The sequence below is a fragment of the Moschus berezovskii genome, chromosome 10 (assembly GCF_049115385.1).
Source record: "Moschus berezovskii isolate FMDL1 chromosome 10, NW_MosBer_1.0, whole genome shotgun sequence".
In the NCBI taxonomy this organism is placed as follows: Eukaryota; Metazoa; Chordata; class Mammalia; order Artiodactyla; family Moschidae; genus Moschus; species Moschus berezovskii.
Window position 1 is genome coordinate 13,393,482 of NC_142469.1, and position 15,291 is coordinate 13,408,772.

Consider the following 15,291-nt stretch of genomic DNA (forward strand, 5'->3'; position numbering starts at 1 on the left):
CCCAGCATTTTTTAGGCAAATTGCCTCAGAACCTTTTTCAATACCATACAAAATTTGTCTTCCATGGAGCATATGTTTGGAAATCAAACTTGTCCTCATATACACTGGGTCAAAATACTGAACTTGAATAATCATGGGCTTTCTTGTCAACTTCTCATCAGTGGCAAATATCAGTTCCCACTTCATGTTTAAAGATTTTTCCACTTGGTTAAAAGGATGAAAGAATAGAGGTTTCTATTATCCTACCTTTGGTCAGTTGTTAAATTTAAACTATCTCCCCCACTCAGTGGTCCCTATTTTATGCCTTTCCTGACCATATTTTTATAACAATGTATTTTAAAATAAGCCTCTGTAGAGCTTTACATGATAAGAAGTTTATCTTGTGAGCTCAGACACCTAAATTCAAGCCTTTCCAGATCAGCTAAAGATTACAGAGAAGGTGACAGAAAGGTAATTCCACTTAAATTTCCTATCTGCACTTGGATTTGACTTAGAAGTCAAGTCCAAGTCACTCAAGTAATTACTTCCCACATGAGTGCTTCAACTAACAAAATGTTAGAAAGCCGTGTATAGGTTTCCAACTGATCGGGCTCTCAGAGGAAAAATCCTTTCTTCAGAGCTTTCTCTTTTTCCTTTCTTTTCTACGGATTTATGCTCTTGGTTGTATGACCTTGCTGATTATTCCAAACTTTATTGCTACCTCTTTTTTAACATACTGCTAAGCATTTGGAGCTCTATGCCCTTGAATTATGAGTTTATCTTTTTTTTTCCGGCCACACCGTGAGACATGAGGGAACTTAGTTCCCCGACCAAGCATCAAACCTGCACCCCATGCATCGGCAGCATGGAGCCTTAACCACTGGACAATGAGGGGAGTCCACTGAGTTTGTCTTTTAAGATAGTTTTTGCCCCCCCAAGAGTAGTCATTCTAACCGATTAAATTGTAGAATGACATAGCAGTGACGGTCATTCAGCTCTCACAAAGGTTCAGATAGAAGTTCAAATCCAATCAGAACTCACTTTTATACATTACTTTGATGAATCACTAAGTGATCTTATCTCTATCCTCATTAGAATTTCTGTGGCAACTGCCAAGCCAGTGTCCCTGGGCTGAAAAGCAACAAAGGAGAAGAATCAAGTGCTGGTGAGCCCGGAAAGTTTGATTCTGCGGCCCGGAAGGTAAGAAGGCGGGGGTTGGGTGTGGACCAGGAGACCCTGGAATTCCCACATGGTGCCTTCTCTTACCTGCAACTGTTCTGTCCTCTAGGGTGATCTAGGGCCACGGGGTCCTCCAGGAATCCCAGGCAGAGAGGGACCAAAGGTAGGGAAATCTCTCTTCTGTGCAACCTTCAATTTGGGGTTAAAAAAAAAAATCCATTTTAAAATACAATACCTTTTCTAAAAATATCTTGGAAAAGCCATTTGCATATGTCATTGATTTGTTTCCCAGTTCTGTCCAAATTACATGCCCCAAGTGTCCTTAGAAGGATATTTTCATTTTCCAAAGATGACAAAATGACTGAGCATACTAACTAAATGTATTGTCTTTCTAGGGGAACAAAGGCGAGCGGGGTTACCCTGGCGTGCCTGGGGAGAAAGGTGACGAGGTAAAAGACTCCTCTGACCATGGAACCCTCCTGCTGAGCCTTCATACACAGGACACAACAAAAGGACATCAGTTTTCCTATAGCTCATGTCTGATGCTAAACAAATAAAAATAAAAACTGTTTTTTTCCAAATGTTAGCACACTTTAAATAATATGTTGATTGTTGTCAGTGGTCCAGTTTTGAGGACAAGGAAATTTAAGCACAAACTTAACATATCAGTTAATTGATATGTTTTCATGCAGGAGATAAAAATTCTAGGTCTCTCAAGACAAAAGCAAGGGGAAAGAGGAAACTTACTGAAAAAAATCCTAAAGGAGCTCATAGAATTGAAGGGCTAGTTAGCAACCAGCCTAGGGATAAAGGCAGCTGCAGAATTCAATAGAACTTCCTGGTCCTCTGCTGTAACATGACTCAATATCAATGACCTTGGTTTGTCTGTATCTCTGCTCAACTTTCAAACTCTTGGGAAGAAAACACACACACACATCAAAAGGGTCTGCCTGGACTGGCTTTAATCATCTGCCCACCCTCCCACTAAGGCTCAAAGTCAAATGTGCTTTCGAGATGGTGATATAATTTTCTGACTCTCAGCCATGCCGATCTCAGGATAGCATTCTTTCCTGCATAATTCACATTAACTCTTAGAAAAACCAATTAGGATGATGAATTGTTGTTAGTTTAAACAGTTTTGATACTAATAATTCTTAATGAAAGTAAGTAAGCCGTCTGGCATATATTAACCTTAATGTTAGTGTAGAAAATCATGACAATATAAAGTAGATCTATTTTTGAGTTGGAGTTATATATTTCACGTTATAAATTACCATGTTATTGTTTTTAATTAATATTGATTCTATTCAAGAAAACAGTAAGGATTGGCTTGTTTTTTTCCAAGTTAAAAATTGAAGCGCAAAGAAATACAGCATTTATTTTCATCCATAAATAAAAGAGTAAAGGCATTTTATTTTCGAAGTAAGGAAGAGTTATTGAGCTTTTGCATCTTCATGCTCCACAGAAAGTTGCACTAAAGTACAAGCGCAGTATCTGATTTTAATAGTCTAACAGCTTTTACCTGCCTAGGTTCAAGAAGTAGGCTTTAAAGGCAATTGAGAAGGTAATAGCAAAAAGATCAGAAAATAATTGGAATTCAGGTTTTTTTATAAGTGATTCTAAATTAAATTTATTAGAAGTCAACTTTTATTGATCCTGCAGTGAACTGAACCCCGCCTTAATTCCTCCACACTTTAGTGTGCTTTTCCTTGAGTACAACTTGTGAATTTCTTTAACACAGGGTACGCAGATATTGCACAAGACTCTTAGACATTCAATTCCAGCTATATCATAAGGAGATTGTTTTTCATTGTTTCTTCACATCACATGAAAAGTATGAATATACCTGAAGTAATATATAACTCAGTTGGGCCTTTCAGGAGGTATGGGTCAATGCAGTTTGTCCCTCTCAGACAGATAGGAAATACTGAATATCATCTTGTCTTCTTGGACTCAGATACTCCCTGAAATTCTAATTTGTTGATTTGTTTAAGTGAATGAAACTTTGCCCAAGAACATATGTATGGCCAACTGGCCAATAAATTATACTATTTTAATACACATGGGGGTCGCAAGAGTTGGACATGATTTAGCAACTAAACCACCACCACCAATATCTAATTATACAAGATCTGAGATGTCTGACTGAACTGAACTGAAGATGTCTGTCCTATCCTTACTGGAAAAGATATAGAATGACATCACACTCTCTCTTTGAGGAATTCCCAATTATTATTTAATAATGATCATAATCCATTTGGAAACTTAAAGAGAAGAGTTGCCTGTTGTTATTGCTTTTACAAAAGTGACATTGTCCTCTGTCCAGTTGTGACAGATGTTCTGTCACAACTCAAAGTAACAAATTGGCAGATACTGATAGAACACAGACTCACCTCTTATAGTCAGAGGAAATTCTTGCTTGGAATGCAAGTCTTTTTTATAGTATTTTAGAACAATAATCAATAAGTGGGGCTTGCAGAATATCTTCAGCCATAAATTGTAGCAGTGGAAAAATAAATATTCCTGATAGCAACTGAACTATGACTTGTAAAATCAAAATATCAGAACAGAGAAAGAACTTAGTTCTAATGATCCTTGACTATCTATGTAATAAATTTTAATTTGTATTTTGGTTTGGTACAATATGCTAAATCGACTGTCTTACTCTTTAATATGTATTTGTCTTCTTTAATGACGTTCTTGTCTTCTAAAATTATCTTCTTGCCCTTTATACATCCACAGTAACTTTTACCCTTAGTACAGAATTTCAGCTTGTTCAGAGAAAGACTGCTGAGAACGATTTTTTTATTTATGGACTGAGGTTTATTTTAAAGTTTAATGTGGTCATCAAAGGTTAATGAGTCCCAAGCTTATAAATTAGACTACCTAAAGACTCAGCATCTCTAGACTGATTCAGTCTTGAAACTAAAAGTAGCAAAAAGAATACACAGGAACATACATATCTTATACATGTACATATAGAGAGAATTTTATGGAAATGTGGGTATTTTGAGATAAAGCAATTTGTGGCATACCATTTATAATCTCTAGATACTCAGAGGTCCATTCCCAAAGGAAGTTTTTTTTTCCTTTTCACTTATAACCCCATAAACAAGTTAATGGTGGGGGAATAAAAAGAGTCAAAACAGCATGCTAATGTGTACCGCCCGCAGATGCATACACATGTGCGTGCACACACACACACACACACACACACACACAGATCATTGCTAGTGAGGAAGAACCCATCTTGAAGCAAGTTTAGATCCACATTCTTTAACACAAGTGTGAATAAGATTTTACCCAAGACTTTTATTACAGGAGGCATTTCAGCACTCCCAAGAAGAGTCCTTTCAGCATTCACCTCCTATCACATGAAAAACCTGAAGGAATGTATGATCCCATTAGGCATTAGATGGACATATTCCATAGAGCTTGAACCTTGACCCTGTGGAACCCTGCTCCTGTAGATCTCCCATAAATAGCTAGGTAGCAATTTACTATGTAGCAATTCTACCACAGTTACTTTACCTGATTTTACAACATGTACCACATGCATATTTCATCACAGTGAAAGGTAAGGGAACTTACGATAACAGTGAATGATTTAGCACTATAAAAGGATTACTTAGTAAAGAAAATTGAATCCTGAAAAAGTGGAACCATTCAGAATAGAACTTGATACATCATATGGTTATCTGAGATAATAAATGGGTATTTTAAAGTATATTTTTCTCATCAAGGAAGTCATCTGAGTTTCTTACATAAAATCTGAGAAATATACAAAAACACTAAAAAGAGTAAAAATTACTCCAATTTGTGCTTCTCAGACTGTTGGTAAAAGTCTTGTTGTGGTCCACAATCTCGGATCACAATTCCAAAGCTCAAATGCCTCTGAAAACCTGAGAAATTTTTCCCAAGTTTGGATTAAATTTCTTCGGCAGAAAAATCTGACCTGAAGTCAAATGGAGCCAATCTATGTATCCCATTTGGTGAGAATATCATGTGTTTTGTGATAGAAATATTTGCAAGTTCATTAGCGGGTGCTGCTTTAGATGCCACTGGGAGCATTATGTAATACCAGTATAAGCACATATGTTTCCTTTAAAACAAATCTGAAAATTCAGTACTCTGAAGCACATCTGATATAAAGTTTCCAGATAAGACATTATGAGCCTCCATCAGTCTCATCTCTCAGGAACTGCATTTCTAAATTTTTAATAATTTGGACCTTACCCTATGTAACATTTTGTAACTTTCCCTTTTTCTATACTATTCAATAGCTTTTGAAACATGATTTTAACAGTTGTGAAATATTTCATATTATGAGCTTATTTAAATTTAATATTCTGTTGCTGACATATCTGATAAAGGAACAAATTAATTACACAAATTATCAGTTAATCTTCGCAATTCTTCCTTGAATATATAAATGTATTCAGTGTAACTAACATGATGCTACAAATCTAAGAGCAAGAGAGGCTTTGTGTTCACTTTTATGCTTAAGCCACTAAAGGATTCCAAATTTAAATTCACTGATGAGCCAAATTTCTTAAAATGAACTGGCCAGCTAAACTAAATATTATATCATAACGCAGATTCCATTGTTCCACTAGTTGAATGAAGTGTTTGTTTAATGATGTATTTCTTTGATGGCATTCTGTGCCTCTGAAATTTGTATTTTCATGCTTTAGCAGTGCCGGCTTCTCAAAGATGCTATTGATGATTGTGAGGATACATGAGATGTGAGATCAAAAAGATTCTATGAATCACCAAACACATTAAATTATGTTCATTACAGATGCCATGCATGCCACAACATTTTAGTTCAACATCCTTATTCTTTGAAAGTGGGTCTTTGCACATGACAAATGCCTTGTTTCTTGATTAGCCAACATAGATGTTTTGTTTTCAATAGTCAAAATATTTGCTGAACTAAAATGCTTTTTTTCCAATAATATAACAGATTTTATGGTAGAAATTATCTCTTCTAGGGTCTTCAAGGAATTCCAGGCCTTCCAGGTGCTCCTGGCCCCACAGGACCGCCTGTAAGTATTTGCTAAAACTATTTCTCTCACAACTCGTGTCTGCTGAGATGATGCCAAGTGAACTAATGTTCCTCCTTGCTTTTTTATTCTCCATTCCTCCATGTAGATTTTTCAAGCATTGCCTGGAAAAGTAGCATCTGACGTCTCGGATTTTTGTTAGTGTTACCTGAGGCTGCTAGGGGTTGTGGAGACTTGTCTGTGATTAAGCAAGTCAATTTGAACAGAAGTTGGATATAGAAGAGAACATTATCTCTTTTAGTTATAATTTTTTGGCATTGACCTTTGGGATACTCAGATGGTTACACCTTACATGTTAAGCACCATAAACTAAGAATTTATTCTCTAGATGGAAAAAAAAAAAAGGTCAGGGATTATCAGATTCAATTTCATTTTATTCCAATTTATTAATTAAAATATGCTCTGCTCTAGTTGGCACCTTTTTTCACTGTCTCTCAAACACAGTATCACATTCTTTGTGTCTTTAGGTATCCTGTTTTCTTAAAACAGAAATCTCTTTTCCTTTCCTGCCTGTTAAACCCAATCTCTCCTTAAAGCAGCACTTAAAACTAGAGTTGCTGGTTAAAATACTGGATATAAGGTTTAATTTTAATTTCATATAAATAGTTTCATAGCATGTTTGTCCCAAATACTGTATTTTTATTTGTTAAATCTAGCAATCCTATTCAAGCCTCAATTTTTGCAATCCTCCTCTCCTTAGAGTTCCTATGCAAATGGTATGTAGGAATGTAATGATGTTCCTTAATGTTTTGAATCATGGATTTGCCATAATGAAAATTTTACCATTTATGCTTTCACCGCAGTTATATTGAACAAACCTGAGTCTAAATTGTATGCTAAAATTAAAAGTTAAGAGCAAAAGTTGTGAAAGAAATCATGGAAATTATAGCTAACTGTTCTCAAAGAAGATTTTAAATTAAATTTTATTTTCCATTGGTAAAATGCAGATCGCATAACTCAATATGCACCTTGTTAATTCTGCTCTATGAAGTATTAAAATGTTGATCACTACCAAAATTATAGCTCATTTAGGAAGGCATAATGCTATGTAAATTGCCATTTAAACAGCAAGGCTAAATTTTTAAATATATTAAAAGGTTCCAATTAAGGTCATTAAATGTGGTTGGCCAAGGTGAAAAAGCGACCACAGATACAATTTTTTTCCTTCCAAGGGCTTATCAGCAGGATACAGCTGCAGTATCAGCCTGAAGAAATATACGCTTATAGGACTGATTTAATTATGATCAAATGACCTTCAAAATGTATCAGTTTGAGCAACCAACTTCCAACATACTTGGCTTTTCTTGTTGTTTTGGTAACAAACTTAGTTTTGTGTTTTACAGGGCTTATTAGGAAGAACGGGACACCCTGGCCCCATGGGAACAAAGGGTGACAAGGTACAGAGGGAAAATCTCACTTACTGTCCAAATTGGGGTTTGGGGTGGATGCAAGGTGAGACCACTTTTAGAGAAAGTCTGTAAAATCAAGCAAAGCTTCAAAGTAGGACAGGTGTCAGGAAAGGGGGCTTAGAAGGACATAGGTCCTGAAATTGGTCTGATACAAGAGATATGCTCCCAGTGAAAAGGATGAATGGAATGTGGGTACCACATGCCAGCTCCAGGCTGGATACAAGGTCCTGGGCATCCACTCTGTGGAAGGCAGGGTGAGAGCCACCTCCTGATGAGATGCAGGAAGGTGGCTAGTATCGGGGCATCCAGCCACAGGTGCCAAGGCTCCCAACACCTCACGGCTCTCAGCATCAGGATTCCAGTAACTGATGGGCTTGCTGAGGAAATCTGGAAGTTCCATCCTTTGAGAGTCATAGGGCAAGTCCTCTAAAGAACCATCACAGCTTGCTTCATGGGGAGTCCAGTCAATGAGTCAGCAGGGAAGGGCAGCAAAAGAGGGGTTTCAGCAGGAAGCTCACACGGTACCTGATTTAATATCTGAAGCCCCCCACCACCACAGCCCACCACAGTGTGATAAAGCCAGCACCTGAGTCACATGAACTAACTATTCAGATTTGAGAAATTTAAGAATCAGGAATCCATGAGTCACTTCAGTGGCTCATACCCCGAAATGCCCACAATGGATATAATAGCATCAAGGAGCAGAGGAATCCTCCTCCCCAAAACTGAAAGGCAACCGTGTGCGTATTCTAGACAGTCTCACACATTTTTCTCTGACAGCATCCCAGGGAGCTTGCCCAACCCATCCCAGCCTTTTCTCTGTGTTCTTGATGGAAATTATTCTGTTGGAGATTGCCTTTTGAAGTTAGTGGGAATTCCACACAGAGATGAACTTTGGGCCACAGTCGAGAATGAAAATATGACTTTTAATTGTGCCAGAAGAAAAAGTCCTTTCAGTAGGCACACGTTTTGCTTGTTTATTGTCCTCGTGCAGTTCAGAACCATGACATGATTCTCTGAAGGACTCTGCCGGCAGCCCGCAGGACCTGATGTGTCTTAGAGAGAAACACACAGTACACTCATTGTTACTCAGCCTCAGAGAGATACATGGCAAGAAAAACTTTACAGTTGGTCTTTATTGATAAAGACACAATCAGAAGGTTTATATGATTATTTGGTTACTAAAAAAAAATGGGGAGATTGGAATGAAACCCATCAAGTTTATGAAAATGGACTAAAATCCCTCAAAATTCTTGAGCATGATAAGTAAGAATTTACTGTCTGATTCTTCTTTAATTAACCATTTCTTGCCATTTCCCCTGATAATCAAGAGACTTAGGAGATTGTTAGAGGCTATTCTTAAAAAAAAAAAAAAAAAAAGCAGTTTCAGGAAGAACTGGTTAAAGACACCAAAGGGAGTATCGTGCCTCTGCTTATCATGGACTAATAACCAGCCTGTGTTTTATAAAAATATAAGTCAAATCCCATGTTTCAAGTTTCAGCTTGAATTCATTTTTCACAGATGTCATTTTCAGTCTGCCTTGCCTGGAAGCAGAATGTCTGAGGCTGTTTACGTTGTATAGAATGTTTCCTTTAAATAGCGCTGTCCCTCGGTCACCTCTGCTCAAGGGGACATGCCTGACATTAACTTAGGAAGTGAGAGAGGTTTCTCCCCCTGCAGACACAACTCATATTGCAATTTTCCACTTTAGTTAAACTATGTGGATGCCCTCTCTGGTTCCCCAAAGATGAAGGTGGTGGGGTGAGGGTCTGCCCCAGAGAGCCAAGTCCCTGAGCCACCCCCGCTTTCAGGAAGGCTGCTCTGCACCCCAAGGTGGGGAGGGTTCCCCCAGTTGCACTCAAAGCCCAGGACCTCATCACCTGGTTGTCTGGCTCCATCTAAAAATAAGCTTTGTCCCTGGGGGTCAAACGGTGAAGATCTGAATGCCTGTGGGAAAAGACATTTAGCTTTCCTGTGGTCTAGTAATTCCCCAGGTGAAGAAAAAAGCCGAACTGAGTAAGACTTTGCAAGGCTGACAAAATGACAAGTCATATCAATTTCAGAATGTTTGGTTCATAAACCTGGGGTAGAAATGTCTGTCATTGATGTTGGTCTGTCTGCCCTTTGCAGGGCAGTGAGGGGCCCCCGGGGAGACCTGGACCACCTGGACCACCTGTGAGTTGTTTCATGTTTAAAACATAAATGCATGCTTCTACTTGAGGCTTTTTATAAGCAGCAACGTCCTATTGTCTAGCACAAGGAACTATATTCAGTATCCTGTAATAAACATATCATAATGGAAAAAGCGGGGGAAAAGCCTTTTGTAAAGGGGTTGGACTCCATTTAGGTACCTTCAAGGATAAAAGTCGTCTGAGTTTTATGTATGAATTTGAATGGCAGCCAATATGGCTTAGGGCAGCTCTGACTTGCCCTGTTAGCTCAGCCCTGAGGCACAGCGCTCAGCTTTGCGCATGTGGGCCTCCCTGCTGTGGGTTCAGTTCACCTGGGGGTGCACCTGACTCACCACTTCAGCCTGGGGGACACTCGGAAAGTCATTTAACCTCAATGAGCCTCATTCATGGAAAATAGAGGGGCCATAAAGTGATCCCTTCCAGTTATGTGAGCTGGTAGAAAAATTATGTTGTGCTGTGTGTGTTTATTACTATCCATGATGCCTGAGATGCTAGGAAACTCTATTTATACAGCGCTTAGTGAATGAAATGTACAAGGGCCATCAGTGTTCTCCTCAGGGCTGAGACAGATGTTGTCAGGAGGCTGGGGAGAAGATAGGTGCCTCTCCCTGGAGCAAGTCTGCCCTCAAGTGGGGTCTCGCTTGAACAGCATCACAGCTTCCATCTCACCAAATGTTCCTTCCCACTGGCCTCAGAGGGAGAGTTTAAGAGGCCAAACTCACCCAAAGCGGGCAAAAGTCATCTGTGACTTTTTTTGGAGAAAAATAATCAAAAGTTTAATAACACGTGCACCTCTTATATGCAAGGGAAACTCCCTGAAATGGCCCAAGTCATCACTTGAAATACCGTCTTCACCAAAAAGCAAAAGAAAGGAAGTGTATGTTGTTGTGCAGATTTATGTCTTAGCTTTCTCCATTGGTAAGTTTCTTGAGATTCCAAAGATAGGTTGCGTGTCTGTGTGCTTTGCACACTTCAGTGAAGACATCGGCATCTGTTTTCCTAAACCTGCTCTTCTTTTATACTTACCTTCTCCCTTGACACGGAAGCAGGGCGGGCAGCACCTGAGGCTCGAACACTAAAATGCACTCCCTCCCTAGTGGACAGCACAGCAGAGTGCAACAGGAGCCCACAAAAGGAACCTGTATTTTACAATGGACTTAAGAAATCACCTTCCCTCCTCCCACCCAGATCCTCCATAGCTATTTATTCTTAATAAATATTGGTCCAAAACAAATTAAATGCTGTCTCTCCTGGGAACCCCTCCCACCCTGGCCCTAGAAATCTCAGACAAAAGTATCCTTTGCCCTCGAGGACTATATACAGTAGACATTCAGCATTTGTCAAACTGCTGAATTGAATTGTCAGATGGATGAGTGAAATACTAAAGGAATAAATGAACAAAGCTTTTTTCCTTCCTTCACAAGTGTTTGCAGGATGCACGCAGGTCATGTGCCCTGAGCACTGCTGGCTACCATGGTCCAAAAGCAGGGCAATGAGGGATCTTCAGTTTTGCAGCTAAAATGTGGAAATCACAATAAATGAAAATGCAAGTTATTGATTCTATGGGGATTTTTTTAAAGGCTAAAAGATCTGAACTAAAATTTTCATGTGCAAATTTTTCCTGAATGCTAAAACGTATGATTATGAAAGCCTCTCAGATGAGTTCTCTTTAAAGTGTTACCCTGGGACTTGATTCACAGATCAATTTTATTAGGAAGTTTCTATTCCCTATTGTTTTAAAGTATATATTTTTGTAGTACATCCACACAGGGTTGTGAATAAAGTCATATCCCCTGTTTCTCTTAATTTTCTATTCAGTATGAAAAGACTGTGGGTAAAAATTACCTTTCAGTAGCCAAATTGCTCCCCATTCACATCTTCATCAGCACTCCTGTATTATGGGCCGCAGGTCAGCAGGCTGTAAACAGTTAGCATAAATTGGCAATTCAGAAACTGAATTTTAATGAGCAAATAATATTTTCCTCTGAATACATTAGTGTCTCATCTGTCAAATCAGCACATTCATCACAGTCCTGCAGAAGGTGTGTGTGTGTGCTCCAGGTGGAGCTCACATGCCTTCAGGTTTTTCCTCTACATTTGCTTTAGAAAAACCAAAAATGGAAACACTGTTATTTTTAAATTAATAAAAATAACACTGTTATTTTTAAACACTGTTATTTTTAGAATTAAGCTCAGTTTCTAAAATAGAATAGGAAAAGTATCATTTGGTGAAACAACAAAGTTAGAGACTCTCACTATTTACATAAAAGAATAATTCCGTATCTCATTTCTCTTCTAAGGGTATACCATTCAATGAAGGGAATGGAATGAGCAGTTTATATAAAATCCAGGTATTTACTTTTCTAATTATGTAAAGTCACATTCTGGTTCCAGGTGACTACAAATTTTTCTCACCTTTTTCTTTCTCTTTTGAAGGGAGGTGTGAACGCTCCCAGTTACCCAGGGCCACCCGGCCCCCCTGTGAGTATAGTTGTTTATCATGAAGCATATTTTTACTGAACAGTCACACATACACAACAAAAAGACATCCTAAGTACATTGAAAATTGTGTGTTAGAAATATAACCAAAATGTTCTGCAGGAGGAAATAAATGAAACCAGTAATAATAAGATTGTACACAAAATAAAGAAAAATTGCATTATGCGTAGAGGTGTCACATTTTGGAAATCTGAGAACTAAATCAATGTCCAGGTGATCGCCGTCACGGGAGTTCTATCAAGCTATATCTCCTCATCTTATGCTTCAAATCCAAATGGTAGCAAAGCAAGGCTTGCACATATTTTTACATGTGTTAAAGCAAATTGGACAAAAATTCTTCATAGTTTGTGATTTTCCTTCAGTCATTATCTTCAAGGTGACTTCTCACATTTTTCTTATAGGGCCCCAAGGGTGATCCTGGCCCGGTGGTATGTATATTCCCATGTTTTGTGTCATTTAGAAAATATATCTTTATTAGTGTTAAGAAGAGCTTCAGGAGGGATGCCTGCCTTCTGAGATGTTTGTCAGTGAGCATGGAGGCAGCAGGCCCGCTCCTCATCTCAGAAAGCTCAGTCCTGATGTCACTGCTCCTGACACTCCCCCATCAGTGCATTTGTAGAAATCACCCGGGGCTGGAAAGAGATGCATATAAAGCTCTGAGAAACAGAGCACTTTCTTCCAATAGGACTATTTTGATGATCATGAAAGTGGATCATGAAAGAAAAATATTAGTGGATCATGAAAGAAAAATATTTATTGAAAAGAAATTCTTTCAGGTGTCTGCCATATCTCCCAACAACGACAACAGAGATAGGGGCAGTTTATTTACTTTCAGTCTGATGCAGTTTTTCTGGAGGAGATTTGGTGAGCTGTGATAACCCCGTTTACTGGGAGTGCTGTGTCGGGAGGTTAACCCTCCGCCTGAGGAGAGATCCTGTCCTCCAGCCCCCAAAGGATGATGACTGTGGTCAGGCATCCTCCTCAACCACGAGGTGTCCCTGGAAAAGTTCTGCCAAATGCAGTTAGATTACTTTTATTCCCTGGCTGACTTTTCTGTCATGTCCTTTACAAGCAGATGTTCTGTCCTTCATATTTCATTTCTCTGTTCTTTGACCTTTGGATATATGCTTGAAACTCAGATGTACCTGAAACTGATATAAGTTTTCAAAGCACTTTCCATTGCTGTGAGAAGAGACTGAAGGCCCTTTCGTTACAGGAAATTTTGGTAGAACTAGATGGATAAATTTTAAACAACCAGGACAGCCATAAAAAGCAATCTTTTTGCATCTAAATACATTTTCAAATGCATGAAAGAGCTTTTTGTTGTTGTTATTAGGCAATTAAAAACTGATTTGTTTTCCCCTAAAATCATGATTTAACCCAGTTAGAAGCATTTTCCAAATATGTCATGTGGGTGTTTCCTTTGTTTTATTACTCATGCTGTGCTTTTCTTATCTGTAACATTTTTTAACACTTTCATCCACTGTATCCTTCATTCTGATTCCAATCTCCTTTCATCTTATCGATAAAAATTTCCTCTTGGTATTTCCTTCTCACACACACACACAAACATCCTTTCTGGATCATTTAGGAGCACATAGGCTTCTCACTGCCTTCCCCGAAACACCAAAGTTTTTTCATTAGGAACTGTAAGTTAAGGTGAGAAAAAAGGATAATAATAAAGGATAAGTTATAATTCATTTGGATTGGAAAGTGGGAGGTAACAAAAATGTATACAGATGTGAGTAGAATCTGAAGAGATGAGGCTTTGATTTTTCTTGGGTGCAACAAAGGATAAAGAATAAAAACTAAGTGAAGGGTGCTGCTTGCTTTTAGAGACATGAATTAAGTGAGTGAAGCACAAAATTGGAACATAAAATGTGAAATCATGAAATTAACTACTGTGTAATCCTTCAGGTTTATCTTAGATGAAACTTTAGATTATTCCTTTGGAATTCATGTTACCAGTTGCCCCTAGGTAGAGAAGTACTACCTCATACCACAGAGATAAGCCAAGAACGGTGGAGTCACAGGTCACTGAATAGGGTGAAGTGAAAGTCGTTCAGTCATGTCCAACTCTTTGCTACCCCATGGACTATACATACAGTCCATGGAATTCTCCAGACCAGAATACTGGAGTGGGCAGCTGTTTCCTTCTCCAGGGGATCTTCACAACCAAGGGATCGAACCCAGGTCTCCCGCCTTGCAGGCGGACTCTTTACTAGCTGAGCCACATGTCTATTGCTTCTCCAGCAGATCTTCCCAACCCAGAAATCAAACCAGGGTCTCCTGCATTTCAGGCAGATTCTTTACCAGCTGAGCTACAGGTCACTGAATCGACAATGAAAACTCCCCTTGGGGCTTTGAGGGAAGATTTACTCTTCCAGCCTCCTTCAAACCCCAGGCCACCAGATCTGCATCACTGTTTCTAATCTTCTCAGTGAAACTTTGCAGATAAAAATCACCCTTAATTGAATTTATTCTTTCCTGAGGTGATCCATTTCATTCCCTTGGTATTCAATTTATAATTGGTTTTCAATTAAATATTTATTATTAGCTACTTTCAAGCAAATGTTGATTGATTGGCTGAGCACTGTTCAACTAATTCCTCTGTCTTAAGAATAACTGAGAATATAAACAAAGAGAATCAAAGAGCTTATTTCCTTTGTCAATGACCCAAGGCCTCTATAACAGAGCTTCATGCAGAAGAGAATCTAGACATCTTTTTTCTGATTGGCAGGTTACTTATTGGTAGATGTCTAAAAAGATTTTTAGAGCAAAGAAAGTATCCAGATCATATGCTTTTCATTAAGCATCTCATAGTAAGGACAATATTATCACTCATAATAGAAATTAGTGTTGGTAATATTTTTGAAGTAGATTAGCATTAGGCATGCAAAAATACATTTATAGAGAATGAACTTGGAAAGCTACATTTTCTATATGATTATGTTGAAAGCATCCAG

At 38.5% G+C, this 15,291-nt stretch overlaps 1 protein-coding gene across 2 annotated transcripts in view; it reads left to right on the forward strand.

Moving 5' to 3' along the window:
- COL19A1 (collagen type XIX alpha 1 chain) overlaps nt 1-15,291 on the forward strand; it is a 453,176-nt gene that overhangs the window by 389,217 nt on the left and 48,668 nt on the right. Inside the window, exons 32-40 of one of the 2 annotated variants that reach the window (XM_055433811.2) lie at nt 1,075-1,179; nt 1,268-1,321; nt 1,554-1,607; nt 6,153-6,206; nt 7,568-7,621; nt 9,765-9,809; nt 12,127-12,177; nt 12,263-12,307; nt 12,727-12,753. In XM_055433811.2, coding sequence (XP_055289786.2) covers nt 1,075-1,179; nt 1,268-1,321; nt 1,554-1,607; nt 6,153-6,206; nt 7,568-7,621; nt 9,765-9,809; nt 12,127-12,177; nt 12,263-12,307; nt 12,727-12,753 — 489 coding nt within the window. The remainder of the gene's footprint in view (nt 1-1,074; nt 1,180-1,267; nt 1,322-1,553; nt 1,608-6,152; nt 6,207-7,567; nt 7,622-9,764; nt 9,810-12,126; nt 12,178-12,262; nt 12,308-12,726; nt 12,754-15,291) is intronic. The other variant, XM_088840925.1, reaches the window with a different exon arrangement.